A 27,324-nucleotide genomic window follows, 5' to 3' on the forward strand; every position below is an offset into this window, starting at 1 on the left:
TAAATTACAAAAATACCCTTAAATAGGGAATCTTTGACTCAAAAACCTAATAGTGATTAATCAGCTAATTGACCTTCGTTATGATAAAGATTATAAGTTTTTTTTCGAGAATAGTAAGAGCAACTACTAGATGCTACACCTGCATTGTTCGATGTACGAGAGTTAAATTACAAAAATGCCCTTGAATATGTATGTCGTGGGTTGGCAACAGACTTCGAGATTTTTTATGGTCCCCAAAAAATCAAGGCAAGCAATTGTAGTTGAATTTGATCAGCCTCCATGGGGGACATGTTTTCTTACGTCATTCTTTTGTGTCCGTAGGGAAGTTTGATGGGTACCTTAATTTTCTTTTACACGTACAAGTTTGCGCATGCCCTAATGCAATCATTTTAGGGTTTATAGAATGAGAAAATCCCCATTTTTAGGCATAGCTAGGGTTTTATATTTTCATATTCACTAACAATTAAATCTGTATGGATTTTACTTTTTGTAATGACATGAATTTTTCGTTAGCTTCCAAAACTCTACGTGTTTCACATGCTTCGACTATTTTCGTAACATTTTCTTATAGATTAGGGTTCGTGTTTCGCCTCTTAAATCATATAAATATGAGTTACAGAAACTTTAACCAAATAACTCAAGGAAAGAAAAGATCACGTATTTATTATTGTTGAGCTATGTTCATGTTGGTTACGATATTGAGTTATTAATAAGACACAACTGATCAATGTTTGTGTTATGTTATGTTTGATTCACTTGTCTAAACAGAACATATATGACGCGCGCGCGTAGACATGATAACTTTTCTTAGTACAACAAGTTGGGGTATGACGATTTGACCTTTGCAGGTTGTCACATCCTTTCTTTTTTCTATGAGTACGGAGGTGGTAATAAATAGAGATCTCCTGTTAGCTGTCTTCTCTTCCTATTATTGAACTTCGTTTGAGATATCTGATCTCATTGAATTTCACTTGGACGGGTGATCTGGGAATAGCAACAAGAGAGGGCTCGTTGGTACCGTCATTCGAGAAATCCCTCTGAGGATGACTCCCATACAATTCTTACGAGAGATAGAGAAACGTCTACGGGTAAAGCTTCGTATCCATATGATTGCTTGCCACCTATGCTCTGTCATCCATTCAAATTTTACAAACCTAGGAAATAATATCTCGATAAAAGAGCTGACGTAGAGGATTAGTCAAATAGAGAGTCTGTTGGGCAAGGTTAAAAAAAAAACTACCATCTCCAATTTGAGTATAACTCAGCAAATAATTATCATATAAAATATAGACAATTCAATCTTTTGCTCGTACAATCAAATAAAAACAAAACACTTGGCAAATATAAAAAATTTCAACATCGAATCAATTTGGTCTTTTGTCAAATACATCATAAACTTTCTCCATCCACATATTCTATGCGTTTAAAGCAACAAACGATCATCGATGGAGTTAACAGTATAGCTGCAACTAAACCAAACGTTCGATCGGTACCGTTTATATTATCTTCCCCGGGTGAGAAAGAGTAGGTATTGAAGTAGGAGATTGAAAAGAGAAGCAGGCCATTTATGGTTGCTCCCAAGCATGTGGTTGTGTTGTAGAAGGCAGCAAGATATAAGGGGTTAGAGTAAGGACCATCAAGGGTTGGAGGCACATAAATGGAGGCCATAATGGGGTATGCTAATTTAGTTTGCTTGGTACACAGCCTGCTCCCAATCTCTGTTAGAACACAAAAATGTTAACAATAAACCTAACTCGGGTGTAGCTTTTTGGTTTATTCATACCGCCATAACTAAAGTTCGATAGATGAACATGCAATGTGTTGCCCAATATACTTTATGTCTGTTGAGTTATGTTCATATTGGTCAATTTATTTATAAGTTTGGAGAAACTTGAACCGGTAACACAAGGATTTTTAGTCCTTTGCACTACCAAGAGAGCTATACCGGCTATTTCCGACCCAATGCTTTTTGACTGAGAAATTTAAGGCAATAGACCAAAAAAAAAAGGAAAAGGGAAAGGGCATAGCTTTTATGGGGTGATTCCATGGGGAGAAGAGAAACAGTTTACGAGAAGGATTGGTTTGGTTTGGATCAGAAAACCATGCATTTTCATTACATTCATTCATTCATTCAAAAGAAATCCAATTTCCAGGCGTTGCCCCTCCTCATAATCTGGACTCTGACTAATACTTCCCCTTCACCTCTTTGCTATTTCTGCAAAAGCTGTTCCTCAACTTGTTGGCCCTTTAATTACCCCTTTTCTTCCCTTTGACGGTGTAGTTTTGACCCCACCTATCGATCACTTTTGATCGTTCAAGTTTGAGTTTGATATCTATGAGTATTTTGAGTTTCAAAGAGGCCTATTGTCTATTTAGTCCATGAATTTTCGATCCTTTAGTTTTGAATAGGAATCGAACAAGTTTAAAGTTACCTAAAAAGAAGGAAAAGAATGCAAGGCCTATGGCTATTGAAAAGTGATAGCCATTGATTCAACAATAAAAGATGAAGAATGCACAAAATAGAAGACCAACAAATTTCCGAAGGCTGCTAATGGGAGATACATTACACTACACTAGTAACACATGACATATTTCATTCAGCAGCATTCTAACAAATTAATACATGGCGATGATTTTTGAAAATGAAAACACGAGAATTTACTTCGATAACCTTGCCTTCTGAACTCTGTCCACCATACGGTTCTTCGACAACCTTGCCTTCTCAGGTCGTCTTCTGAACTCTGTCCACGTACGCCTGACAAGAAAACGAGAGCCGTTGAGGAAACATATTATACAGAACAGAACAGAGAGTGAAACATTTGAGAGAGAGGACCAAATACTTTAGATTGAGCTAGAATGAATCCAAACAAAAGAACAAGGACCATATAAAAGTGTGTGTGTGCAGGTCAGCCGTGGAAGTAGTGTTTGGTTGCCATCTTCAAGGTCCTGGTGTATCCGAGATACTGCGACTGAGTCAATTTAAACGATACCAGAGAGGTTATAAGAGGTGTATGTTTACAAGCATCCGGGGTACACAGTAATGCCTCCAACAGTCATGAGCCGAACGGCTAAATCGTTACACAAGATGTGTAGTTCACCATTTTCAAGTTTTTTTCTTCTAGATTCTACTGTTCAGGTTCAGGTCTAGGTGAGCTCAAACATCTCAATGAATCTCCTACTGCTTGTGGGACTTCTGTTAGGCAATCGATTCGTGGACAACACATAGTACTTGTAACAGCTCCCAAGCCCACTGCTAACAGATATTGTCTGCTTTAGCTCCTACCGTATCACTGTCTGCTTCACGATTTTAAAACGCGTCTATTAGGGAGAGGTTTTCACACCCTTATAAAGAATGTTTCATTCTCCTCTCCAACCGATTTTGACCCATGATCTTTTCACAGTAATTTCCAGAATAGATAATAGTCTCAATCAGCAATAATAATGTTGCCTTGTGAACACATTGAGCCTGATTCTTTTTTTTCTTGACAAACTGACAAACATTACTCGATGCATCAATGAAACACATTTCTATCACTATCCCTATGAATATATGATATCAAACTACTACTAGTCACGTTATGGTTAGAAATGGCATATTGGATCCTAAAGTACCAGTTTTCATAAATTATTCCAAAGATTTGGAAAATGATAACCCGAACAACCCTAGCCAGCCCATGAATACCCTTCACTAGTCTTAAAGAGCCCTTGTATCCTTTTGCCAATACGCTCGTGACACATGACTTTCGTTTTTACAATGAAAAGGCCAGCTTTCGTTTGAACAAATTTAGGTACAAAGAGAGGGCTACACGAAAAAGACCAAACAGGTGTGGAGAACACAAACAACTGGCAAAAGAGAGCCAGAGCTTTAGGTAAGTAAAGCTGTTAACAGTTCTGAAGCATGTTGAAATAAAAAGCCCAAAGGGAGGCATAAATGCACCACAAAACGAACACTACTTCTGTATTCTGTTTCAATCCAGCCATATAAACCACAAAACAGCAAAGAAGCAAACTTGCCATAGCACACAGCCTTTCCTCCAAAATGGAAGATCAATACAACTTTCTCCATCATCCTCAAAGGCTCAACCTCTAATAAGCTAAATACGAGTAAAAAACTTTATCAAGAGATTGTGAGTTTTTCCAGTTGTCGTTTGGGTTTGTCTCTTTGGGGTATACAGTCTAGAAGGAGGCTCGGAAGTCGTGGGAGACAAACACACGAGAGGTCATGAACGGAGGTGAACCGGGGTTGAAGGTATGTTTTTAGGTTTCTCGTGAACTTTAAGAGGCAATAACTTACTTGATTGTGGATGATTTTTGTTGATTCTTGTCTCTATAGACTCGTGAGGAGGAGATCTACACATTCCTTGAAGAGGTCGAGAGGTAAAGACACCCATAGGAGAAAATCAAGAACAAAAATCCAAAGCTACGGTTTGAGTTTTTCCCCAACCTTGATTGACCATATCTTCCTCGTTTTTTCATGAAAATTTATGAAACTTGTCCTATGGTGTTCTTGCATTGTAGATGTACAAGTTTGATTTTGAAAATGACTCAATTAAGGTTTTTTTTGCTAGGGTTTTGGGTTGTAAGGTCATTTATTCAATTCCACATGGTCCTTTTCTTCTTTGTTTTTGTTTTAGTACAATCTCTTGTTTATATAAAAAGAGTCTGTGACGAGGTTTCCAGATCTGCTTAAAATCACGTCAAAATGTTACCATTCGTAGCCTGATGAAAATATCTCAAAAATGGCCCGTCAAAATGTTATCGTAGCTACAAGTTGAATCTTGAGTATGTGCATAACCTACCATAGTGCAACAAAAGGATTGTATTCAAACAAATGCACAATCGTTTCTGTCAAGTATAAAAGAGTTAAACACATAAAGCGGATAATTTGAGAGGAGATACCGGCAATGCAAAGTATAAATGCTATAAAATGCAAAGTCAACACAAAAGAACTCAATTGAAAGGAAATTTGTAGTTACCTGAACAAGTTTTGTGAGCTTTGATTTCGAAAACGAAAGATAGTGATCGATTTTCTCCTGCGTTTGAGGAATATGACCATCCTGCAAGGAGCCTGTGACTTTGTCCACCACTTTCTTGACTATGGTTTTATAAACATCTTTGCTGATATGACCTTCCTTCCATGTAGGTTTTAGAAGTTCCTTGACAAACTCCACAAGTGCAAATTTGAAAGCACGAATTCCCTTCGTATCCTTACTCTTCTTCTTATCATGGACCTCATCGTTTCCATTTGCATTTTCTGTCGTATCAATCTTTTGAGAGTCCTCATTTGTTGCTGGGCCAGTTTTGTTCTCGTTATCGCCATCACCATTCTTCTCTTTGATAGCATCACCATCAGCCGTTGGCTTCCCATGAAGAGTTTCTTCAGCAGAGATGCCACAAGGACCAGATGATAGAGGCAAATTTGGTATCTGTACTTCACCCTTCACTTCTGTAGTGCTCTTCTGTGGTGTTTTAGTGACTTCAATTTTCTTCAGCTGTAGGCTATTGCAGAGAGCAGAATCATGTTGCTTTGAGGATTCAATAACAGGAGCTGTCTTCATCGATGCCCCCAAAGCACCCATGGGTGCGTCCGAATAAGGGAATGAAGGTGCTTCTGACACACTATGCGTATTAAGGGAGGCATACAATTGAGGCAATGGTTGCGCATTTCCAAAATATTGTGCAAGAGAAGCTGAAAGGTCAGTTATTTGCCTAATTTGATCGTTCGTTACTATGTTCGGAGTAACAGTTGTTCCAGAATTAATTCCTGGCATGCTTTCATCCTTCTTCTGCAGTTTGACTCTGAAATTTCCATCTGAAATTTTCGGATTCGTTACAGTTCCGTCGGGATGGTCACTGTGATATGCCATTCTTTGTCCAAGGCCAACGTTACCCGAAGGATTGCCTTCAGCATGTGAAGCAGCTGTTCTGTCAATTGTAATGTTATCATTGGATGCTGATGCAATAGTATCATCTTTCGTTAAAGTTTGGTTTTTCTGAAAACGAGTAATATCAACTACTATGGGCTCTATGGCAATGTCTTGATTCTTAGCCAGAGCCTCTTGAACTATCGCATGGCTAATGGCTAAAGCCGTGGAAGTTTGAGAGCCAGAATCTTGCATAACGTTGCAATCGCCTTTCACTACATGATTGGATGGTTGCACAGGGTAGTGCCAATCAGGAGACATCTCCATATCATCACTTGGCCACTTTCTGTGACCTCTAGGGTCAGAACTGCCTGTGCAACCACCAGCATTCTCTGCCTTGCTCGGAATGGCATCATTCTTGTTGCTTCGCACTGTCTTGATATCAACAGCTCGATCCCACCGAGTTTTGCTCTCATTATTCAAACCATGATCACATTTTTGATCTGAAGGCCATGTATATCTTGGCTCTTCACTAGCAGTTTGTTCTTTTTTGTCCTCAATCAACTGAGTGAAATCCGAACCACTAGCCAATTCACTCGATTTTAAGCCATCCCACGACTGTTCCCTACCATCTGAACATTGGGCATGTTCCCATTTATCAGTACTCGACTTCCTCTCTGGACTTGCACGTGGCTGGCTATGATGAGAATACTTGCAATTTTTTCCATTACGACAAGATCCAGCAGCAAAATATTTACAGATAACAAGACTGCTACTGCAAGGTTCACGCTCACCACGTGAGAAGTACGCTTCTTTACTCTGATCATTTTTCCTGTCTCTACTAATATCATTTGGAGAATCTCGTGATAATTCATGAAATGCACTGTCATGAGAAAACGTGCAAGAGGCTCCCCTATGACACCTTCCCTTCACGAAGTCAGTACAATGAGCAGCTGATCTTCCACTTCTGGGATGGTCCTTAAAATCATGGGAAGTTGATCTAAAGGATCGGCCCCCCTTCCTGTTCCTATTTTCCAAGCTATCGTCCAGATTTTGATCGTCCTGGTGAAGAAATTGACAACCATTACCTCGCCTGCATCTTCCAGAAGTAAAATCTCTGCACAATTGAGTAGAAACACGTGTTCTATTTCTGTTTCTATCGTGAAATCCCGAGTCCCGCTTATTACCATGAGGAGGGCTTCTACTCCAACTGCGGCTTCTACTCCTACCCCTGAAACACAATCAAAACAAGCAACTTTAATCGAGAACGAAATTGCAATAGATCATCCCATCCCTTGGAAAAGAACTAACCAATCCTTACAGAAATACATAAATCCAGAAACTCTCGTTCAAATGAATGAACATGTATGCCCATACAAAATTTGAGAGATTTGAACAATTAACATTGTGCTCAAAGGATGAGGAAGTTGATATAAGCTCTTGAAGCTAATACCAGTGTATCTAACCTCACTGACCCGATCCAATCATTTCTATCAGACAGGTTAGAGCCATGACTTCTCCGTCCATCTAGATCAGGGGACATTCTCGTGTCGTAGCTTTTGTCAGCATCACATTCAGCAGTGCCGTCCATATTTTTATTATAGCCTTTATTAGGGCGATCCTCCTTAAGCGAAGCTCTGGTTCCAGGTAAAGGTTCCTCCTCTGACAGCAATCCCCAATCTTGCGTAGATTTCGAAACGGTATTGGTAGTCGCCATACCAGACCACTTGGAACCATCATCACTCGCTATTTCAGCAGAAATCCAACCAGGTCCTGATTCTTTTCCAGGCCAACTATGGTCTTGTACACTATCAGCTTCAAAGTGGGAATCTTCTCTCAAATCCCACTTTGACGAGTGTTTTCGGCCACTTCCACTCATAACTCTCAAGGATTTTCTCCTAAATACAGGCAGGATGAACATAAGTTAATTTTAATGGTGTTTGCTCAAAAGTGAGGGTATCAAAATCAAAAGAAGCTTGCAGGAGAACTTCAAGGAAAAATTATCTGCAGTGCCAGTGTAGAACACCAACTTGTGATCATTGTAAAAGGTCTAGCAAGATATATGATACAACCCTGTCATGATGGGAAGAGAAGATCCGAGGATATATAAACCAATCTGACAAAATAATTAATCCAATAGCACGTCATAAAACCCGACATTCCATTTTAACTGAGATGTAATCAGTATCACACACAAGGAAAACAGTCGAGCATGCACACGAACAAGAGCACAGTAGAACGCTCAATCAAAGACCACACTAATCTGTCACTAATTTTTAAAGCATTTGTGACTTCACCAAAACCGATACAAACTCCCAACACAATTTAGAAAGCCTTCAAAAAACCTAAATGGAAAACAACCATACTAGAGAAGTTGTAGGTTCTTGAGACAAATGGGACGGGATCCTTACAAATTTGCTCCCAGGCAGGCGTATGGTTGGACGTAAATAAATTTTATCGATGAAACACAAACCGAATGTCAGTATAGAACAGTTTAAAGCTCGCCTCATGGCTAAAGGATTCACCCAGCCTAGGTGAATCCTTTAGCCATGAAACATTTGCTCCAGTTGCCAAGTAAAATCTGATTCGTGTATATCTCTCTGTTGCAGCAAATCTTGGTTGTCATTATTTCTACTTGATAAGAGGTGTACATGGACATACCTCTTGGATTTGTGGACAAATATACTAGTGGAAGGTATGTAGACTCTAGGAAGTCTATCGTCTAAAGCAATAAACCAGGCTTGGTCTGAAAATTTTATAAATATGCTGAAACAAGATGGCTATACCCAGTATCAATCTAGTCACACTATGTTCGTCACTAATCAAACATTAGCTTTGTTGCTAGTGTAGCAAGTTAATTTCTGAACAAACTCTATGAGAAACATATGGAAGTTGTGTATAAGATATTGAGACATGTCAAGCACGATCCTCGAAATGGCCTCATTTTCAACACGACTAAAACCAATCTCTAGAAGTTTACATTAATGCGGGCTCGATTTCCTGTCTCCCTACCACACCAAGGAGCATTTAGGTAGCATATTCATCCAGTAGAGGTTCAAAAAACGAAATAGCCTATTCACTCTTTTCATACTATAGGGAGCCTTTAGGTAGCACATGAATATTTGCATAAAAGATTCTTTTTGGTATTTTTCAACGCTATTCGACCCTTGTAACCATACGTTCAAGGCAAACCTCCTCTCCACTGCACCCTAGCTCATTTTATCATTAGTGGCCCTAGCAAGTAACTTAGACTATTTATACCTCAATGATGAAGCTTATCCCTTATCCCTTACCCCTCATCCCCTCACTAGCAAGTAGCTTAGACTATTATCTATGGTGTTTACAAAAGACCTTCCCAATTTACAAAGACGGAGATATGACTAGAGGAAGCAAAGATACTAGACAATTTACACCCAAATATACGTGATAAACAACATTGTTGAAGAGCTTTCTATAAACTTGTGTCTTTTCTATGAATACTTTTTTATTTCTTTATTTTCACATATTCCAAAAGAAAGCAATGATGAGATTTTTTTTTTCCATAGTAGGGCTTTTGCATTCTTGAAAGGGTGGTACGTTAAGGTCATGCCCAATAAATCCTTTACCTCCCTGGGAAAAGTGAGATGTCATCCTAAGATATACAGAATCTTTGTCTAGAACTGAGCGTATGTGCAATGCATAAATAAGTTGCTTTGTGATTGTTGTCTTTCTTACCTAATGGGCACCAATTTGGAAATAGAGTCGGGTAATGGCTTTATACGCTATTTTTCAAAGGAAAAACTTCAGTTTATTAAGTGATGTCCTTTCCATATTATCTTTGCTAGCGTGGGATTTATTACTTCTATTTTTTTCCCTATGTCCATAATCAAAGATTTTGTAGGATGAGTCTATCAACAATGTCTTTCTATTTCTGTAGCCACTTTTTGTGGCATTTCGAATAGAGAAATGTAGCTAAAAGGGGAAGTTGGACAGTGTGGCTTCTATTAGGGCGAGCCTACCGCCTTTGGAAGTTATAACGTTGGCAACCTTTTTTCTATTTTTTTTTTTAATAATAGTCTTCCAGAAGGAAAATGATTTATGAGTCGGTTCCCATGTAGGGGTAATCCTATGTACATATTCGATCATTCACCCTTTTCACAACCGTATTTGCTACAAAGGCTTCAATCATCCCTATGCTAAAATTGCCCATAATCTCTATTTTTTTGGAGATTGATATAATGTCTATAGAATCTTTCGAAGAATTTTATTGTCTTAATCATGTTTTTTATGGAAGATACATTAGACAAATCAGAGAAGAGGATTGTATCCATCCGCAAACTAAAGGTGGTTGATGCTTAAGCCTTCATTACCAACCTGAACGCCTATATCTGTCTTTCGTATTCAACCTTTGTGAGTAAAAGACCGAGGCAATTCATTATCATTATGAAAAGAAAAAGGGATAGTGAATCCCCTTGTCGAAGACTCTGTGTGGCAAAGATCTTTCTTCCTCATGATCTTTTATTGATGATGATGGAGAAGTTCGTGGATGAAATGAATCCTACAATAATGTTTTCGAGAAAAGTCCAATCGAACTTGTCAAATGCCTTTTCCATGTCAAGTTTAATGATTGTACCTTTTTGTTTGTTTCTTTCTTTCACATTCATCTATAAGTTCATATGTCATGAGGAATGCATCGAGAATTTGTCGCCCCTCTATAAAAGTTGTTTGTTGCTCTGTAATCATGAAAGGGAAATAGTTTGACAATTCTAGCCGAACACACAATTCCATCTTCCTTCAATTAGAAATCGAACCATGGTTCAATAACAAGAATAAGTATCTAGATTCTATCATCTCGACCTCATTGAGATTCCTCGTTAGATTTCCTATCATTATCCTCCATCCACAAGATCTTCCTCCAACATTTCTTTCCCAACAATGCCATGTAGCTCAACCATAGGGTAAAAGCTAGAAATTTAGCATTACAAAACGATATTTTTTCCGCATTCATGACTTCGAGTAAGTAGAATTTCAAGGGTTATTTGAGTTTTAGAGACGTTCCATGATATGCTTCAAAAGTGGCTGTCATCGTTTCTCGTATTCGTGAACCATCCTACAAGCTCTCTCATAAATACTTACTATTATTTTTCTCCCTAACCCATTTCGTTCACGAGAAGAAGTACATTCGTTCATTAACCTTTTTTCACTTCGCTATATCAACATATAAGATGTAAAAAAAAAGTCAAGCTTCGACCTACGAAGACACCTGTTGTTGTTGTTGAATTTGCTTTTGATAATCTTATATTAAAATGCTCAATTTCCCTAAGAAGCTTCACAACTATTTGCATATTCTAAATAAGTATCTCCAAACTCTCCTTTCCATATGAAATCCACCCCTCCCTTTGTCCACCTTATTTGTCACTTCGGTTGCATGGAACATCGAAATATAGTACACAATGGAACATTAGTCGCTGCTAGTATAAGGGATGGCTCACATAGCACGCCATAAAAAAGCCACTTAAAGGTCACAAAGATGGTGGGAGTTACACATTGAATAAATTACATTGTCTTTAAGGGTAAATTTACAATGCTCGAAGTGGACAACGACCATAAAAATAGGCCAGTTGAACTACTACCCATGGAAACCCTCCAAACAAACCATATGTACTCTTCAACGACTAATAAGATACTAAGTAAACTTTTCAATCCACGCATCTCTCTTCACCATGTAATTTATCCACATTTGTGAACACTATAGAAGTTCACAAGCACTTTGTCCATTATTCATTCTCCTTGAGTTTGAGGAACTATAGTTTTCTCATAAAATTCCTTGAAAACAAGCTTGAACTTAAAAATTGACTTAGATCCAGGAATTTGTGCTAATGCCCAATTGCTCTTGTAGCGGAACAGAGAGCCATTGCCATAAGTTATTATTGAACACCATTGCTAATCTTTCCATCAACCGACCACGTGAAGATACTGCAGAAAATTATATTTTGACATTAGCACACTCTACGTGATACATTAACTAAAGAAGAGGGCATCTATCAAAGAACCTAACATGTTGGGGTCTGAACAGTTAACTTTGGCAGGAAAAAGAACCCAAGACTTAAGCAAGAGGTAAATTAATAAATAAACATCCAGTAACTAAATTATTTTAGGATTCAGCCTAAAGTTTTAATGAGTAATATGAATGATAATAATAATCTGATTTACAAACTACGACAGAAAATCAGCCAAACTGCAAGTGTTCTAAATACTAAGACCAGCCACACGGTATTTTAAGAGAAATATAAACAGAATACCATATTCTGTGGAGCTAAAGATGCTCATGAATCATTTTTTGTGTAGCTTTCAAGGATATGCTTAAACTAATGAGACTTCGGTAGTAAAAATTTACGGCAATTAAAATTCAAAAAATAGGCAAGAAGGAAAAACTAAAAAAGGGACGAGACATGTGCCGCCAATAGAACTCTGCAGCAGATTCCCATGGACAAACATGCCAAAGAGCACATGAAACAATAGACAACCATTCTTTGACTTTCATATCCACACCCACAGATATTATGAATTGAGCTCCCCACACAACAATCCAACGTCAATCAGTTGATTGGTCGCAGAAAATAAGAAGCGTGCTCACAGTGTTTCTACGAGAAAACCTAGATTGGCAAGATAAACTTGAGCCTTCCAGTTTCTTATAGAGACTTTGGGTGGAGGGGGTATTTAATCCAACGGATCTGTTTTCTTACTAAAGAACTGAACTTCCATTCAGAAAATAAATGAATAAAGGAAAGTACAAGGGCATCCAAAAAACCAAGCTCCACCAAAGGAAACCCAACTAAAGAAAGGGGCAACAATCAAGTACAATAAGACCTAGAGAATAGTAACAAAAAGATGTTATCACCGACACTCGAAGAAAATCATAGAACCTAATGAGGGACCAAACATTTATTGGGTCCCTCCTACCCTCTCTAGAGGTCCTATTATTCATCTTGCTTGCAACGAAAACTTTCTTCTCTCTCGAAAAGGCGGATGGAAAAGGAACTCTCCGATCATCTCCCTATACCCGTAAGTAGCAAACTGAAAATCAAAAGTCAAAATAGAGACTCCAAACTATCCGAGCAAAGTTGTAGCTCCAAAGAATATGATCAATTCAACTATTACCTAATTGTCCAAGATCATTTCATTACTAGATCCAGATAATATAACATAAAATCTTAACGCCCAAACCTTAGCCTTCAAAAGAACGAATGTTCCCCCAAATTCTATATTCCAATGACATCACTTAGAAAACCTATTCCAACGACAACTATAAAATAAACAAGCCACAAGCATTCCACTCTATTGTATATGCCAACATCAAGAAAAAAGGGTCCAATGTTGCACTATTAAACACTAACAATCTGCACGTAGCTCACTTTTTTTCTTTTTATGAAGTAAGCACCTACGAGATGTGCTTAGAAGATATTTCCTTTTAATTTCAATCAATTTAATAAATCCTACCATAACCTAGCCACTAACCAAGCATGAGGACTTTCACTTGTCAAAAAAGACTACAGGGTGCCGAAGTCATGTGTACTCCACCAATAAAATTTCATGGCTGCATCTAGAGTGGTAGCCTGAGCTCCCTATCCCAATCTCCTCCAAAGATCAACTTAAAATCCGCACTTGAAGAGATATGACTTCCAAGTTACGAAACTTGAACTAATAGTGTAAAGAGGATGTGAGATCCGTGGTTAAATCCATGGGAAAAATCATAAGCGCAAATAACCTTTTCTTTCTCAAGAAAAACCACTGACAACAATCAAATAAAGTATTGAAGTTCTATCAACTCCAAAGTATAGCATTCTTTTTGGGCATCAGACGTTAATCTTCAACTCAGCAACTACTCAATCCATCAACTTAACATTGCCTAACATCCAGCTGAACTAGGGTTCTATGCAAGTGTAATCAAATCCTAAGGAAAGATCATCTCCGTTTCTCAAAAAGCAACCTCTCGTTTCAAATACTTGAGCAGAAGGCAAAGTGGAAAAAAAAAACATCTCAATTCTAAGTCATCGATTCCCAAAGATACCCATAAGCACAAGCAATCTCGAGAACAGAAGAAAAATACATTGGCGAAAAAGAAAAGGAAAACAAGAAAGAACGCGTAACTGATCGCGTTGGGGGCATGGGGAGTAGTAACGGGAAAGGCCCAAACTTTGAAGTTGAAGAACCTCGCAGCACATACAGTCCGACACAAAACGAGTAAGAGATCAAGACCCAGATACGAAAACGTCCATACAACAAAACTGTAGAAGATTAAGGGAAGAGAGAAACAAAGAACTCACATGAAAGAAGAGGGCTTCTGGCAGAAAGCGGCGATTGTGTAACCCTAGAATTTGATTGAAGAAGAATATGGGCAAGAACCAAGCTAAATCTTCATAAGGGATGTTTTGGGCATCTTGTTTGCAGAGTGAGTGGGAGGAAGACGAAGAGTGAGGAAGTCGGCGATGAGCAAAAAGGGTTCAAAGACCCAATTATCTTTTCGCGATGCTTTTTTCCTTAAACATAATTCGTAGTTACCTCCAAATTTTGATCTTCGTCTCGTCTTCAATGGGTTCTGTTGTGTTTTTTCTCCTTCCCACACAACAACCTAATCAAGAACCAACCTTTTTAGCCTTTTTCGATAATCAAATTTAGTGTCCAAAGTGGGTGATTTTTCTTCCTTCAATGTAATAATTTCGTTTCTTATTTATAACATATTAGAAATTCATAATATTGTTACAACAAAAAAAAAAAAAAAAAAAAAANGCTTGTTTTATTCTTTTCCTTCACAAATAACCCTTGAAATTATTTGTTTTCCAAAAAGTCAAAATTTGAAAACTAAAAAAAAATAAAATTATAAACTCATTTTTATTTTGTAAATTTGACGACATATTCAAAAAATTAAGAGGTAAAAAACTAAGAATTTAAAAAAATAATAATAATAAAAGCTTTTGAGACTCTCCCCGACTATATTAAATTTAAGAACAATACATTATGGACATTATATATTTCCAACAAATAATATATTTTAGCGATTTATTTTTTTATTTTCTTATTTTTTTGCCTTTCTATATCTTAAATTTCTTCTTTCAACAAATAATGAATGAATGCATAATTTCACTGTGTGTGTGTGTGTGTGTGTTCAGCATTTTATGGAAATGTAGAAGACAAAAAAAGATGCACTAATTATAAAGAAATCCCCACTGAAAATGTCACATGTCCAGTTATACACAGGAAGGAAATGCATTAATTCTCAAGAATTATAAATGAAGAAAATTTTGAAAGAAAAAGAAAAACAAATCTGACCCGCTTTCCTTTTCCCCTGTGAACCAACCGTCACCAATTTGCCTCCAAAGCAAGTAGGCTACACGTGATAACTTGACACATGACAATACAATAAAATGCATGCGCGCAGAGACCTGGGTTGGGGAGAGAAGGCACTCGGTCATACCTGGCTCGGAATATTTGAAGCCATGTCCAAATTTTGTTGCTGCTGCAAAGCAATTGCTGGCTGTCTACAAGACGATGCACAGTCCACCATCGCCCTTGGTCCTCACCTATATATTCATCCAAAAACACCTAAACCATATGTTTTTTTAATAAGTTGAGATGAGACTTGAGAGAGAATATATTCATCCAAAAACACCTAAACCATATGTTTTTTTAATAAGTTGAGATGAGACTTGAGAGAGACTCGGAGGGAATTCTCAAGAAATGGGCAACTTTGAAAGCCGAAAATTACTCTGAGACTTGAGAGAGACTCGGAGGGAATTCTCAAGAAATGGGCAACTTTGAAAGCCGAAAATTACTCTTTGTTTGAGGGAAAGCTTTCAGCCTAAGGAACAAGAGATAATGTATGTAAAGCAGTGTCTATACTCGTTTGGTTTACATCTGAAGTTTGCAAAACAATTTGGGTGGGGGTGAACTTCTTGGAAAAGAAAAGCTTTCTTTATTGAACATAAAAGTTGTATCAGATTTCAGAGTCAGATTTGATCTCTTTGGGTGGTGCGAACTGCTTGCTAAGCCGTGATCTTGTCCATGGATCCATTGGAGCCTTCTGAGGTGGTTGGGGATTTGGAGGCTTCGACTGTCTCAGCTCATTTTCTCTATCAATAAATCTGTATCGATAGCATAGAGAAATTATGAATTCATACATTGATTCAACTTTCAATAAATTTGTATCAACAGCACAAATAATCAATTAAAAACTGTACCAGCAGTATTTATTTATAACCGTTTCGTACATCATCTATCCATTATTTAATACAGCTGTATAACTGAAGAAACATAGCAGCTGTCGATGGTAAGCACTTACTCTATATAAGCCATTGGTGCAGCATCGCCAACACGTATACGCGTCCGAAGAAGTCTTGTATATCCACCAGCTCTATATCTGTTGAACATAACATCCGTCCAATTTAATACTTATAAATAAAAGCATGAACTACGGGTTAACAAATTTGGGACTCACTTGTATCGATAAGCCAGTTCTGTGAATAGTTTGTGAAGGACATCATCGCCTCTTACAAATGCAGCAGCATGCCTTGAAGCACAAAGGGAACCCTAGATTGGGGGGGAAAAAAGTCACAACATGTTTATCTTTTATGAATAAAATGAAAATAGTGAAATAAAGATTTTCTTATAATAAACCATGATTTCATTAAGAAAAATGAAAGAATATACAAGGACATACATAAAACACCCGCCCTAACACACACAAAAAATAGAGTACGCCTCTAACTACAAAAAAGGACAGTCCCAAGAACAAGACAAAGCTCATAATTATAAAAAGATTTAGTTATTGATGTCCAGAAAGAGGCATTAAATCTAGTCACTTAACCAACATCATCAATTGATCTCTTGACCTTTCTAAAAATCTATCATTCCTCCCAAACCAGATATCCCCACAAAACACAAAGAAATTGGCCTACCACAAAACTCTACCATGCTCCTTGAAAGGAGAGCGCAAAAACACCCCCAATCTGGGCTCTACCATCAATCTCTAAGCCATCAACTCCGAATATGAAGAGCAAACTGGCAGTCTCAAACAGAAGATCCAAATCCTTCTCAAGCCTCCTATAGAGAGTGCACCCTTTCGAGAACAAAACACAGGAAGAGTGTCTTTGCACGCAATTCAAGGTGTAAAATAATTATTAAACTATCTTTGAAGCAAAGACAGTTTAATCAACTTCAAAGATAATTTAATAATTCCTTTACAAGAACTCTGTTTGTGGTTGATTTCATTGGTTTTCTTCTCGATCACAGCAAGTTAGAGTCTGAAGTAAATGACAGTGTCCTTGGTGCAAATAAGAGTGAGCAGAAGACAACCCAACTATATACACCTTTATGTAACGCAGAGTCATTACATTTTAAAATCAAACATTATATGATGTCTCTGGAACTGCTTTGCTACTTTAATTTCAACAACATCCAACAAACTTCAAACCACGGCTTCCTCTTCACTTTCAAATAGTTACAACAAATCTTCCTTCCGAAGGTCTTTCTTTCTCCATATTGATATCCCGTAATTAATTTATGGTTTCCATCTTTTGAGGATTACTAATACTGAAATAAGAATGATTTGAAATAAAGGCATCATCCTGGGCCCAAATTTTAGTGGTCTAACTCATTAATTGGACATGCCTCTTTCTTATTTGGCTTAGCTTCCAATGTTGGTTGCGGACCAAATCCAATTTTCCTCCGTTACCGGCAAACATATTTATCAAGCCCATGCCCAATACCATCTCTTGCTTCCTGCATTAGAATTGAATTGCAAAACTTGACCTCCGAGCCTTGTCTTTTTCTCTCCCTCGAATTATTACATCATACTCATTTTAGATCAGCTAAATCTTGAACCATGGCATTTGCATTTATCCTTTACCAATTAGCCCTTCATCTAATAAGTGGAATATAATTTCATATATAATCTAATTGATAAAGAATCCAACCTATGAAGCATGGATAAGGATACGATACAAACACAATGACATGTCATTTTTTACAAATCTAGGACACAGACACACACAGTAAGGACACATTTGTTAAAATTTGCATTTTTTTTTTTAAATATACATCCTTTTTATACAATATGAAAACTTTAAATTCAACAAGTTTAATGGATTTATATACAATGAATTTGATGTATTTTACACTAAAAATTTATTTTTGTCCTATACTATTATTTGTCTATTTAGTATGCTAAAGAAGTTTACAAATATTGGATTAATATTGGCTTTCTATAACTAGTATCTAATACAAATCTAGTGTTACCAAGTGTCCAATAAGTGTTGGAGTGTCTGTCAAACATGAACATGTGAGCCAGACTAAACTGTCTGTGCTTCTTAGCATACAACCTATATCAAAATTTGGAGGCAGAACACACCCTCCCCAGTGAGGGGAAAAGAAGAAAATAAATAAATAAAACATTGAGAAGGGAAAACAAAAGTTAAGTTCTACGGACCTCTTTTCCAAATTGAACCATGTTATCAGCAAGCCGCCGAATTTCTTTAGCCTGCAAACAGGTTGAAAGACAAATGCAGAAATAAGTTGAAAATATGGTCATAAATTCATAATAGTGTTGATGTTCTAAATAAAAAAAAAAAAATCTATACTTGATCTCAAGGAATGAAACATATCCTTCAACAGTAAGCTTGGGGTTAAAATTTGAAGGAACAGAAAAGATGCAACCCAAGGGGAAAGAGATGACAAATATGTAACTAACCAAATCTGTAAATTCAGATTCTAAGAAAAAACAAAACCTAAGCTCAGTTCAGACAATACAAGACGTCAAAATTTTCAACCTCCCGATAATTCCATTTACAATGCAACAAACCTACGATTAACTTCAGAGTTCAGTAAGATAAAATAATCTAACAACGAAACCGAAGGGGGGGGTTCGGGTGAACATGAAGCTAATGCATCACTTGTAAAAGCAAAATTCAGAAAAGTTAAACATCGAGATTCCAATAAATGATAAGAAGAAAGTCAATAAGGATACCTTTGGAACAGTAGTCTCAATACGCTCGTGCTTCACCAACTGAGAAACCATTGTTCTGCCAAAAGAAGAGAACAGACGTTCAAAAATTGGGACATAAAACTTAATTGATAGTTGCTGAAAGAAGTGAGCAACCTCAGCATAGACACTCGTTCAGCTGCATCTCGACCAAGCTTTCTGAACTTCGTCATTGTTAATGGCCGAAAGAAAGCAGACTGAGTTCGAAGATGAAAAACCCTCGAGTTTCGTTTCGGGGGGTTTTAAAGGGTTTCGTTTCGGGGGTTTTAAAGGGACGAAGCCGAAAAGGCAGCTTCTGGGCTTCGACCTGAGCCCAAGCAGAGAGGACTACGTATTAAAATTTCAACCAAATTTTAATTATTACATTAAAATGTTATTAAAAAATTGGTCTATTTTTACAACTATCTAATCTTCAAAAATATTAATAAGATTTTATACAAAGTCTCTAAAATATTAAAAAATTAATTAATTTATTAAATACAAGTTTGAACGTCTCTAAAATATTAAAAAATTAATTAATTTATTAAATACAAGTTTGAACATTTCCGTCAAATGGACTCCAAAGTTTTAAAATAAGAGGCTAACAAATACGTAACAAATACGTAATGGGTCAAACCATGAAGTTGGCAGTGATACATAACGGACCAACGTAATGGGTCAAATGGCAGTGATACATAACGGACCAACGTAATGGGTCAAATGGCAGTGATATATAACGGACCAAAGTGAACAATATATATTAGCGGTGGACTTGAACGGTTATAAATGGTATAAGAGCTAGACATCAAACGATGTGTCAATGAGGTGACTTGAACGGTTATAAATGGTATAAGAGCCAGACATCAAACGATGTGTCAATGAGGTGAGCGGTGGACTTGAACTGTTATAAATGGTATAAGAGCCAGACATCAAACGATGTGTCAATGAGGTGAGTGGATTGTGAGATCCCACGTTAGTTAAAGAAGGAAAGAAACGAAACATTCCTTATAAGAGTGTGAAAATCTCTCCTTAGCAGAACCGTGTTAAAACCGTAAAGCTGACAGCGATATGTACGAGATAGAGCAGACAATATCTACTAACGGTGGGGTTTAGATCTTACAAAAGATTTCAATACTTTATTTAAACAAATCTCGTGCAAATTGTTCCAAAAGCTATCAATGTCAAAATCTCGTCAAATCCCTACTATACAAGAATCGTTGTCACGTGCTTGTTACGTTTGAGTTCCATGTTCCTCCGATCAACGTCCCGACTCTCTCGCCCTTTATGGCTTTCGAGATGTTGTCCGGTTTTGTTAGATTGAAGACAACAACTGCATCAGAAAGAACAATGATCGTTACTTCAATTTATTCTAAGCCGACGTCGAACAGTGATCTATTGTATAAAGTGATATAAAATACATACCAGGAATGTTGTTTTCCTGACATAGAGTAATCGCTGTCATGTCCATCACTGAAAGGTCCTTCGACGTTACTTCCTGGTATGTAAGAGTCTCGAGTAGACGTGCATTCGTGTTTTGTTTCGGATCATCATCGTAAACCCCGTCAACGTTTGTCGCTTTCAGCAGAACTTCTGCATTAACTGGATAGACATTTTGAAAGTTAGAGCTGTAGAGATAAATAATTACCATCCACCTATAACAACCCAAATCCACTGTTAGTAGTATCATCGTAAGCCTCACAGTTTTAAAACGCGTTTATTAGGGAGAGGTTTCTACACCCTTATAAGGAATGCTTCGCTCCCCTCTCCAACCGATATGGGATCTCACAATCCACCCTCTTTGGGGGCCCAACGTCCTCGCTAGCACACCGCCCAATGTTGACCCTGATCGCTAGTAGGTATTGTCCACTTTGACCCGTGTTGTATTGCTGTCAGGCTCACGGTTTTAAAACGCGTCTACTAGGGAGAGATTTCTACCCCCTCATAAGGAATGTTTCGTTCTCCTCTCCAACAGATGTGGAATCTCACACCACCAAACATGTTTCAGCAACTAGTTAAAAAGTAGAAAGTTTAGGTCGGTTTGAAATGACTTTCTAAATGTTTAAAAAACGCATTTACAAACGATTTTTTAAACACTCGAAAAGTTATTCCAAACAGACTTTTAACACGATTTGACTCACTTTCTGCGCAACGGAGGGCCGCTGCAGTATCTGTAGTGAAAAACGGATTGCCTATACCAGCTGCAAAGATCACAACTCTGCCTTTTTCCAAGTGCCTCACAGCCCTACGTCGAATATATGGCTCCGCAACCTCGGACATACGAAACGCCGTCTGCACTCGTGTGGGAATGCCTATACTCTCCATTGTGGCTTGAAGAAATATAGCATTCATCACTGTTGCCAACATCCTGAAATAGAGAGCTAAAATTCAAAGATAGTAACACAATGTGCGCCAGCATATGAGGATTCCATGAGGAGAACATGTGTAATATGTTCTCGTTTTCCTATGCTATCTTCATTTTGTGTGAACATTCATGTTGCTTGTATGCAGGTAAGTAATATCGAAATGTCGAATGTCGTAGCAAACGATCAGCCGACGTCTAGAAACATATAGTATAAAGGAAATTACCCAATGTAATCGGCAGACGAACGGTCTAAGCCACTACATCCAGCCCACGACGATCCACGAAAAATGTTACCCCCACCAACTACTATAGCAACCTGAAACAACGCATCATCCATAACGATCGCACGTTCTAAACAAGGAAAAAGAACCGTCTTCAGAACTCCATTACTCTAAGATAAGCTATAGCCCAAGTCTACCACTAGTAGATATTGTCTTCTTTGAGTCTACCACTAGCAAATATTGTCAACGCGTCCACTAGAGAGAGGTTTCCACACTCTTATAAGGAATATTTTGTTCCCCTCTCTAATCGACGTGGAATCTTACAATCCACCCCCCTTGGAGGTCCAGCGTCCTCGCTGACATACCACCCAGTGTCTAGACCCAAGCCCACCACCAGCATACATTATCCTCTTTGGGCTTTCCCTTCCGAGCTTCCTCTCAAGGTTTTAAAACACGTCCACTAGGGAGAGGTTTCCACACCCTTATAAGGAATGCTTCATTTCCCTCTCCAACCGACGTGGGATCTCACACCTACTCTACAGACATAAGGTGTACGCAAGTGAAGAATCAGAATATCCAAATCTGTTTACTCAGTTCGTTCGAGAGTCGAGGAAAGTTGGTCAAGAACAAGTCATATTCTATCAACGGATTTGTATCTCTCCAAACAGTAGACAGATTATTGCTGCTACAACATTGAGATTCAATTCGAAAAAAGATCTTATACGCAAATAAAGGTCGGGCTACCTCAATGCCCAGACGCGTTACAGCTGCAACCTCCCTCGCAATCGCCATAGTAACCTGCAGTCAAAAAGTAGCTCAAGAGGAATGCAAGGTGCCAAAAATCATAAAAAGAAGAACAATATATGCTTGTAACAGACTATCATCCTTCAAACACCAACCTTCGGATCAATATTCTGCAACCGATCACCAGCAAGTGCTTCACCGCTTACTTTAAGCAATACTCTTCGCCATTTATACGATGGCATGGACATGGAAGCTTCATTTAGTGTCATCCCGCTAGGAGCCATAGATGATATCTGATGCTTCATGCTAGAGAAAACAGCAATTTGTCAGGGAGACAAGTTGAAACTCATTGGGGAAATCAAATAAGTTTCTACTTCAGATGCTTCACAAACATATTGTTGTGTTTAAAGTGTTCATTGCAATCTGAAGTCCAAACAAACCAGCATTAAAAATCGAACCATATCCCATAAACAAATTATATTCACTCGTTCAAGATTTCATCCATATCCCCGGACCCATAACTTGGAAGCAATTATCAATGACACAGAAAAATACAGGGGCAGGCGGGGCGGGATATCCATACCTCCCGTTCAAAGGGTCAGAGTTGGAACCCATTTCGCGAGCGGAACAGCTAACAACGAGCGACCCATTTGAGGTGGGATTATCCATCTTTAAACCATGGCGATGGGGCTTGAAGGGATTACGAGATTGCAATGGAAACGAGGAGGAAGAATAAGAAGCAAAACTGGAACAGGGAACAAGGGACATGGGTATTGCCATCAAAGAAACGAACAACAAAGAACGATTATCACCCCCTCACAAACCGCCGTCTTTCTCGTCTCTCTCTTGGCTGCCGAATGCGGAATTGAAAGTGGGTTTAGGGTTCTGCCTCACACTCACCTCCTTTTCCAATCAATAAGGGAGTTGGAGGTTGTGTTTTGTTTGTAGTGAATATCGCAGGGAAATAGATATCATTTCGTTGCTTCGGTATATAAGTTTGTGATACTCGGAGGGCATTCTTTTAATGTTCCTTGCTGAAGGACATTGGATAAGTCTCTATACGTTCAATCGACTAGAGTTTTGAAGCAAAAAAGAACATTTATGAATGTATAATTTTGACCCATTTTAAGACTACTACTTGTGAACAAATTTACAAATTTTCTTCCAAGTGTGGCATGTTTGAGGTTAAAAGCAATAAAATTAACATTAACCCATGAAGAAAGGCACCCAAATGACTAGAAATCTGCTAAGTGTATTTCATTTACAATTGGCAGGTAGTATTCACAAGAACTAAACAAGCAAAAATGGTGGCCTGCCTCTTTAGATTTACAAGATTTCGGACCTCTTAGAACAAATAAAAAAATAGAAAGGCTTTTCCGTTGGAAGATACAAACAGGAAAAAGAATCAACCACATGAAATGCCATGTTTTCTGATATTCTGAAACCTCTTTTGCTTTTGGAAGCTCAGGGAAAAGTGAGCTAATTCAAGCAGCGCTTCTAAAGCTTGATGGGCAATCCATAGTTGTGGAATGTCTTTATAGTTCCATCTAATCCAGCCACGACAATCACAAGGCCCCATGTTTCGAGTCGAGATCCTTGGTCGTGGGCGTCGCCGTTATGGCCATTTAGTTTCTTTTGATGACAATCTTGGTGTTCATCTTCTGCAACTGGTAAATCCCAGAGAGGTAGTCTCTCTTCTGGCCATGTTGCAGAACCTCGGCACAGACCATTGGCAGAGAACCAATTACTGAACGAAAAACACTCCACACCACTGGCATCTCCTTGGTTATCCCGTCTCTGTGACAACTGTGGTTGGCTGTTACCCAAGCACTTTGGTTCAGTTCCAGTGCCAGGACATGGTATAGCAACAGACACACCATCAGAAAAGAAATGCTCACAAGACTGCTGAGATTTCGTCTCGTTCGTCGACGAAAGACGAACGCTATCATAGTTCCACATATATACACGAGAGTCCTCTCCAACAGATACTATATGTTTTCCATTTTCTGTAAAGGAAGCAGACATCTGACTACCCGACTTCGATAGACCTACATTTCGAAAACCAGCAGGTAAGCATCTAGACCTTAAAGATTCAATGAACTACATGTCATCTAAAACTTGAAGCCGAATCCGGGCTAATAGAAGATATAAGCGGGAAGGAACTAAGCTAGGAAAATTCCTGATTGATTGAGCAATGACAATCAGGAGGTGGGCTTGGAAGCAGTGATTATCCAGTAAAACGAATTCTAATGAGCCATAAGAGAGCCGATCGGACTCGATACGTACCTTTGTATTGGCCGACGATTTTGGTTCCTTCAAATATGCGTACTTTAGAGTCTTCCGAAGTGATCATCACTCTTTGAGAGTTCTCTCCGAAAAACTGCAAAGAACATGTTTCAAATTGAGGCAACGTTATTTAAAGATCATACTTTCTTCCGCGAAACTATCAAAGTTCTGAGTAAAACCTGAATGCCAGTGATCCTTTTACCCGAGGCTTTATTTCTACCGCCAATATTGATCTGTTCATCCAGATTGATATAATCATCTCCTACAAAACGCCATAAAACTCTAAATCAGTAAATGAATTGAAGGAGGCAAAATCTGCATACACTGAAAAACATTGTGAGGGATGCACCACGGGTTGTACCTGATGTTTTGTAGAAACGGCAACTGCCAGTGATAGAACCAACAGCAAACCCCTGCTAACATAGAAGAACAAAGCATGATCAGAGCCCTGCATATGGCAATTGTTACTAACTTATTTTGTGAGAGTTCACAATTCTCACCTTCCCATCTGGTTGATAAGATATCGCGGTAATTGCATCTCGGATATCAGCCCAATCGACCACACGCTGCTTCAAGACGCCCCAAATCCGAATTTTTCCATCGATTGAGCCACTGACGAAGTAGTTTTCATCCATTGGATTGAATTGGATACAAGTAACTGGTTCCAATATAGAAAGTAATAACAGTTTAGAAAAGAGAATGCGACCTGTAAATGATTGTAACAGACGCAGGAATCGACAACTTACCGTAGTTTTTATGGTGGAAAACATTGAGACATTGATCTGAACCAACTTGCCACAAGCGCACGGTTTTATCCTTTGAGGATGAAAGAAGACACTGCAGCAAGAGGTTCGAGTTAGCTTCGTTTCTTCAACAGTTCGAAAAAAGAAACATACATTTGTCACAGATGTCTTACGTTTGAAGTAGACCAAGCTATATCCAAGACATCACTTGAATGTCCATGGAATTCTTGTACTGGCAACTCATCTATCTGAAAAACCTTTGCAGGAATGACAACAGTGGCAAATCTCAACGGTTTACTGCTGAAACTAGACTTCCCTTCTCTTGTGGCATCATTTGCTAAAAACTCACTAGAGGCATTTGTACGTGTTACACGCCAAATGCGAACGACTCCGTCTTCTCCTCCGCTTGCCAAATACTTCCCGTCTGGACTAAACTTCATTGTCCAAATCAAGCCCTTGTGAGCACAAATCTGCTGTCTCATATACAATGCACTAAATTCTGAACACTTCTTTTTGTTTTGGCACACCTTCATTCTGCAACTTTCGGATTTTGCAGGGTTTGATTTCGATTCCTCAGAAAACTCCGTAGCTCGTAGTCTTGCCGCCTTGTTTTTTAAGGATTTCCACCAAGTCAGTATCTTCTTTTTCCTAGCATCGATATCCTTGCAAGCTTCGACGTTAGCTTCACCTTGGCACCGTTGAAAGCTGGAGTTGGAAACAGAAGATGGTCGACTGGTTGCCTCGTTTGTCTCGTTTGCCTCGTTGCTGAATTCAGCACTTGGCATATCATTGTGGTGTACTACTGAATCATTGTCTTCTACATTACAGCTAGGTGCATAGTCAGAGCTTGAAACAGCTCCACTACACTCTGTGAGTCTGTCCAATTCTATCCTCCCTGATGAACAACTAGATTCAATCTCTGAATCCTGTGTACGAGTACTTGAAGAAGATGCAAATTCATTCAAACCAACTTCTTGAAGAAAATATTCCCTTCTCTTCTTAATGCTCTGAGGCTCTCTCATCCATATTTCATATCCCGACTTGCTCGCATCGACTTCTTCGGTTACCAAGGACTCCTCCAATGGCAAGTAATCTTCCGAGTCGAAGAAAACATCTGCATCTCCATCAGAGCTCAGCATGTCTTGATCGAGGAGCAGTATTCCACATCAAAATCCAAACACTTAACAATTCTACAAGAGAGCAAAGGAAAGAACTCAGCAACTTCTATAATATTTGCACGTAATCCAATTATCACGGCCCGAGTTTCATTCAGTAATACAATACAAAACAAAAGGAAGTGATTGGAATAATCAAATACAGGAAACACAGCCCAAGGAAGCAAGGTTCGAAGGCTATACCTCGAGATCACTGCAAAGCAACAGCAATATTCAACAGAGTGTCACCGACCCGGCTAAGATTATGGCTGATGCAACTTCTCAAGAGTCAATCCCCACGCCTTTGAGCAAAGTATAAAACAAACCCAAAAAAAACTAATCCAAGTGCTTTGTATTGAGCTCAAACCCAACGGAGGAGGAAGATTGGCCTCTAAATAAATAAGAGAAAATGGCGGGGGAAGGAACAAAAAAAATGGTGTAAAAGCAAAACAGATGTCAGTTGTTATAGACAAGAGTAAAAGGGCCTCGAGATCTGTGTTTGAAATTGTAAGCGCACGAGCGACAAACAAGAGCGGCGCGGTCCGATAAGCAGAAGCCTCTGGCTGTTGTTGTGCTTCTGCAGCCACTCTGTGCTCGCCTACTTATCTGCAAAGCGCATCAATCTATGTTAGCAACCAATTAAAATGGGTATCAGACATTATATTCATTGAATGAAGGAAATTAAATTACATCAAGTTAGAGAAACCCATTTGGAAATATGGATCGTGAGGTTTCTCAGAAATGATGCTTGATCTAGTGAAGCTATTTCACGTTTTGAAGCCAAACCCAGATGGGAAAGTTACAAGAAACGCGCAAATAAAGCCAAATCCTAAGACCCAGAAGAGAATAAAGAGAGATTTAAGCTATTAAATTGTCGAAAGTGAAAAAAAAAAAAAAAAAAAAAAAAAAAAAAAAAAAAAAAAAAAAAAAAAAAAAAAAAAAAAAAAAAAAAAAAA

At 38.4% G+C, this 27,324-nt stretch overlaps 4 protein-coding genes and 1 long non-coding RNA gene across 16 annotated transcripts in view; 1 reads left to right on the forward strand and 4 right to left on the reverse strand.

Moving 5' to 3' along the window:
- Positions 1–2,448: 2,448 nt before the first annotated feature.
- On the reverse strand, positions 2,449–15,483 carry LOC111453208 (zinc finger CCCH domain-containing protein 38). 9 transcript variants are annotated; one of them, XR_002712227.1, is made up of 7 exons: positions 15,165–15,483; positions 14,171–14,475; positions 7,331–7,762; positions 4,977–7,095; positions 4,710–4,795; positions 2,714–2,755; positions 2,449–2,671 (listed from the first exon to the last, which is right to left on the reverse strand). XR_002712227.1 is itself a non-coding variant. In XM_023094212.1 (6 exons), coding segments are annotated over exons 2-5 (2,586 nt in total). In that variant the 5' UTR covers positions 14,173–14,475; positions 15,165–15,483; the 3' UTR covers positions 2,449–2,671; positions 2,714–2,722. The 9 variants fall into 9 exon arrangements, 8 of the variants coding, with proteins under 8 accessions (XP_022949980.1, XP_022949977.1, XP_022949976.1 ...); XM_023094212.1 differs by lacking the exon at positions 4,710–4,795; XM_023094209.1 differs by lacking the exons at positions 2,449–2,671; positions 2,714–2,755 and having other exon boundaries at positions 4,635–4,795; positions 15,174–15,231; positions 15,319–15,483.
- On the forward strand, positions 3,253–4,633 carry LOC111453210. Its single transcript, XR_002712228.1, has 2 exons — positions 3,253–4,249; positions 4,334–4,633. It is a non-coding gene; the product is annotated as an uncharacterized LOC111453210 (long non-coding RNA).
- Positions 15,484–15,641: 158 nt separating the features above from the next.
- Positions 15,642–19,102, reverse strand: LOC111453209 (50S ribosomal protein L17). Its single transcript, XM_023094215.1, has 6 exons — positions 18,997–19,102; positions 18,865–18,919; positions 18,328–18,378; positions 16,339–16,430; positions 16,183–16,260; positions 15,642–15,985 (listed from the first exon to the last, which is right to left on the reverse strand). The coding sequence occupies exons 1-6, from the start codon at positions 19,050–19,052 to the stop codon at positions 15,838–15,840; spliced, it is 480 nt and encodes a 159-aa protein (XP_022949983.1). The 5' UTR covers positions 19,053–19,102; the 3' UTR covers positions 15,642–15,837.
- An 827-nt stretch (positions 19,103–19,929) lies between these two features.
- On the reverse strand, positions 19,930–23,180 carry LOC111453283 (uridylate kinase). Its single transcript, XM_023094331.1, has 7 exons — positions 22,769–23,180; positions 22,341–22,491; positions 22,186–22,239; positions 21,445–21,536; positions 20,997–21,223; positions 20,281–20,457; positions 19,930–20,188 (listed from the first exon to the last, which is right to left on the reverse strand). Exons 1-7 carry the CDS (start codon positions 22,963–22,965, stop codon positions 20,079–20,081), a joined length of 1,008 nt encoding a protein of 335 aa, XP_022950099.1. The 5' UTR covers positions 22,966–23,180; the 3' UTR covers positions 19,930–20,078.
- Positions 23,181–23,399: 219 nt separating this feature from the next.
- The window catches only part of LOC111453281 (WD repeat-containing protein 44-like), a 6,802-nt gene continuing 2,877 nt past the window's right edge, over positions 23,400–27,324 (reverse strand). For 2 of the 4 annotated variants that reach the window (XM_023094328.1, XM_023094326.1), the window contains exons 2-9: positions 26,573–26,974; positions 25,388–26,404; positions 25,218–25,308; positions 24,972–25,129; positions 24,833–24,887; positions 24,651–24,733; positions 24,472–24,565; positions 23,400–24,233 (exon numbers count right to left, since the gene is read on the reverse strand). In XM_023094328.1, coding sequence (XP_022950096.1) covers positions 23,683–24,233; positions 24,472–24,565; positions 24,651–24,733; positions 24,833–24,887; positions 24,972–25,129; positions 25,218–25,308; positions 25,388–26,353 — 1,998 coding nt within the window. In that variant the 5' untranslated portion in view covers positions 26,354–26,404; positions 26,573–26,974 and the 3' untranslated portion in view covers positions 23,400–23,682. Of the gene's footprint in view, positions 24,234–24,471; positions 24,566–24,650; positions 24,734–24,832; positions 24,888–24,971; positions 25,130–25,217; positions 25,309–25,387; positions 26,405–26,572; positions 26,975–27,058; positions 27,253–27,324 lie in introns of those variants that run through there. The other 2 variants (XM_023094327.1, XM_023094329.1) reach the window with 2 other exon arrangements.

This window comes from Cucurbita moschata, unplaced genomic scaffold (assembly GCF_002738365.1).
Source record: "Cucurbita moschata cultivar Rifu unplaced genomic scaffold, Cmos_1.0 Cmo_Scf00015, whole genome shotgun sequence".
NCBI classification, from domain to species: Eukaryota; Viridiplantae; Streptophyta; class Magnoliopsida; order Cucurbitales; family Cucurbitaceae; genus Cucurbita; species Cucurbita moschata.

Coding starts and splice junctions, on each gene's coding strand:
- LOC111453209 (XM_023094215.1), bottom strand. CDS start 19,052: ATGACGAAGTTCAGAAAGCTTGGTCGAGATGCAGCTGAACGAGTGTCT. Junction 18,379..18,864: donor TTGAGACTACTGTTCCAAAG/GTATCCTTATTG, acceptor ACCTGTTTGCAG/GCTAAAGAAATTCGGCGGCT. Junction 15,986..16,182: donor GCACCAATGGCTTATATAGA/GTAAGTGCTTAC, acceptor CTATCGATACAG/ATTTATTGATAGAGAAAATG.
- LOC111453283 (XM_023094331.1), bottom strand. CDS start 22,965: ATGGCAATACCCATGTCCCTTGTTCCCTGTTCCAGTTTTGCTTCTTAT. Junction 22,240..22,340: donor TGCAGAATATTGATCCGAAG/GTTGGTGTTTGA, acceptor TTTTGACTGCAG/GTTACTATGGCGATTGCGAG. Junction 21,224..21,444: donor TCGTCTGCCGATTACATTGG/GTAATTTCCTTT, acceptor TCTCTATTTCAG/GATGTTGGCAACAGTGATGA.
- LOC111453208 (XM_023094210.1), bottom strand. Junction 7,096..7,330: donor GATTGGATCGGGTCAGTGAG/GTTAGATACACT, acceptor ATTGTGTTTCAG/GGGTAGGAGTAGAAGCCGCA. Junction 4,796..4,976: donor AGCTCACAAAACTTGTTCAG/GTAACTACAAAT, acceptor GCACTATGGTAG/GTTATGCACATACTCAAGAT.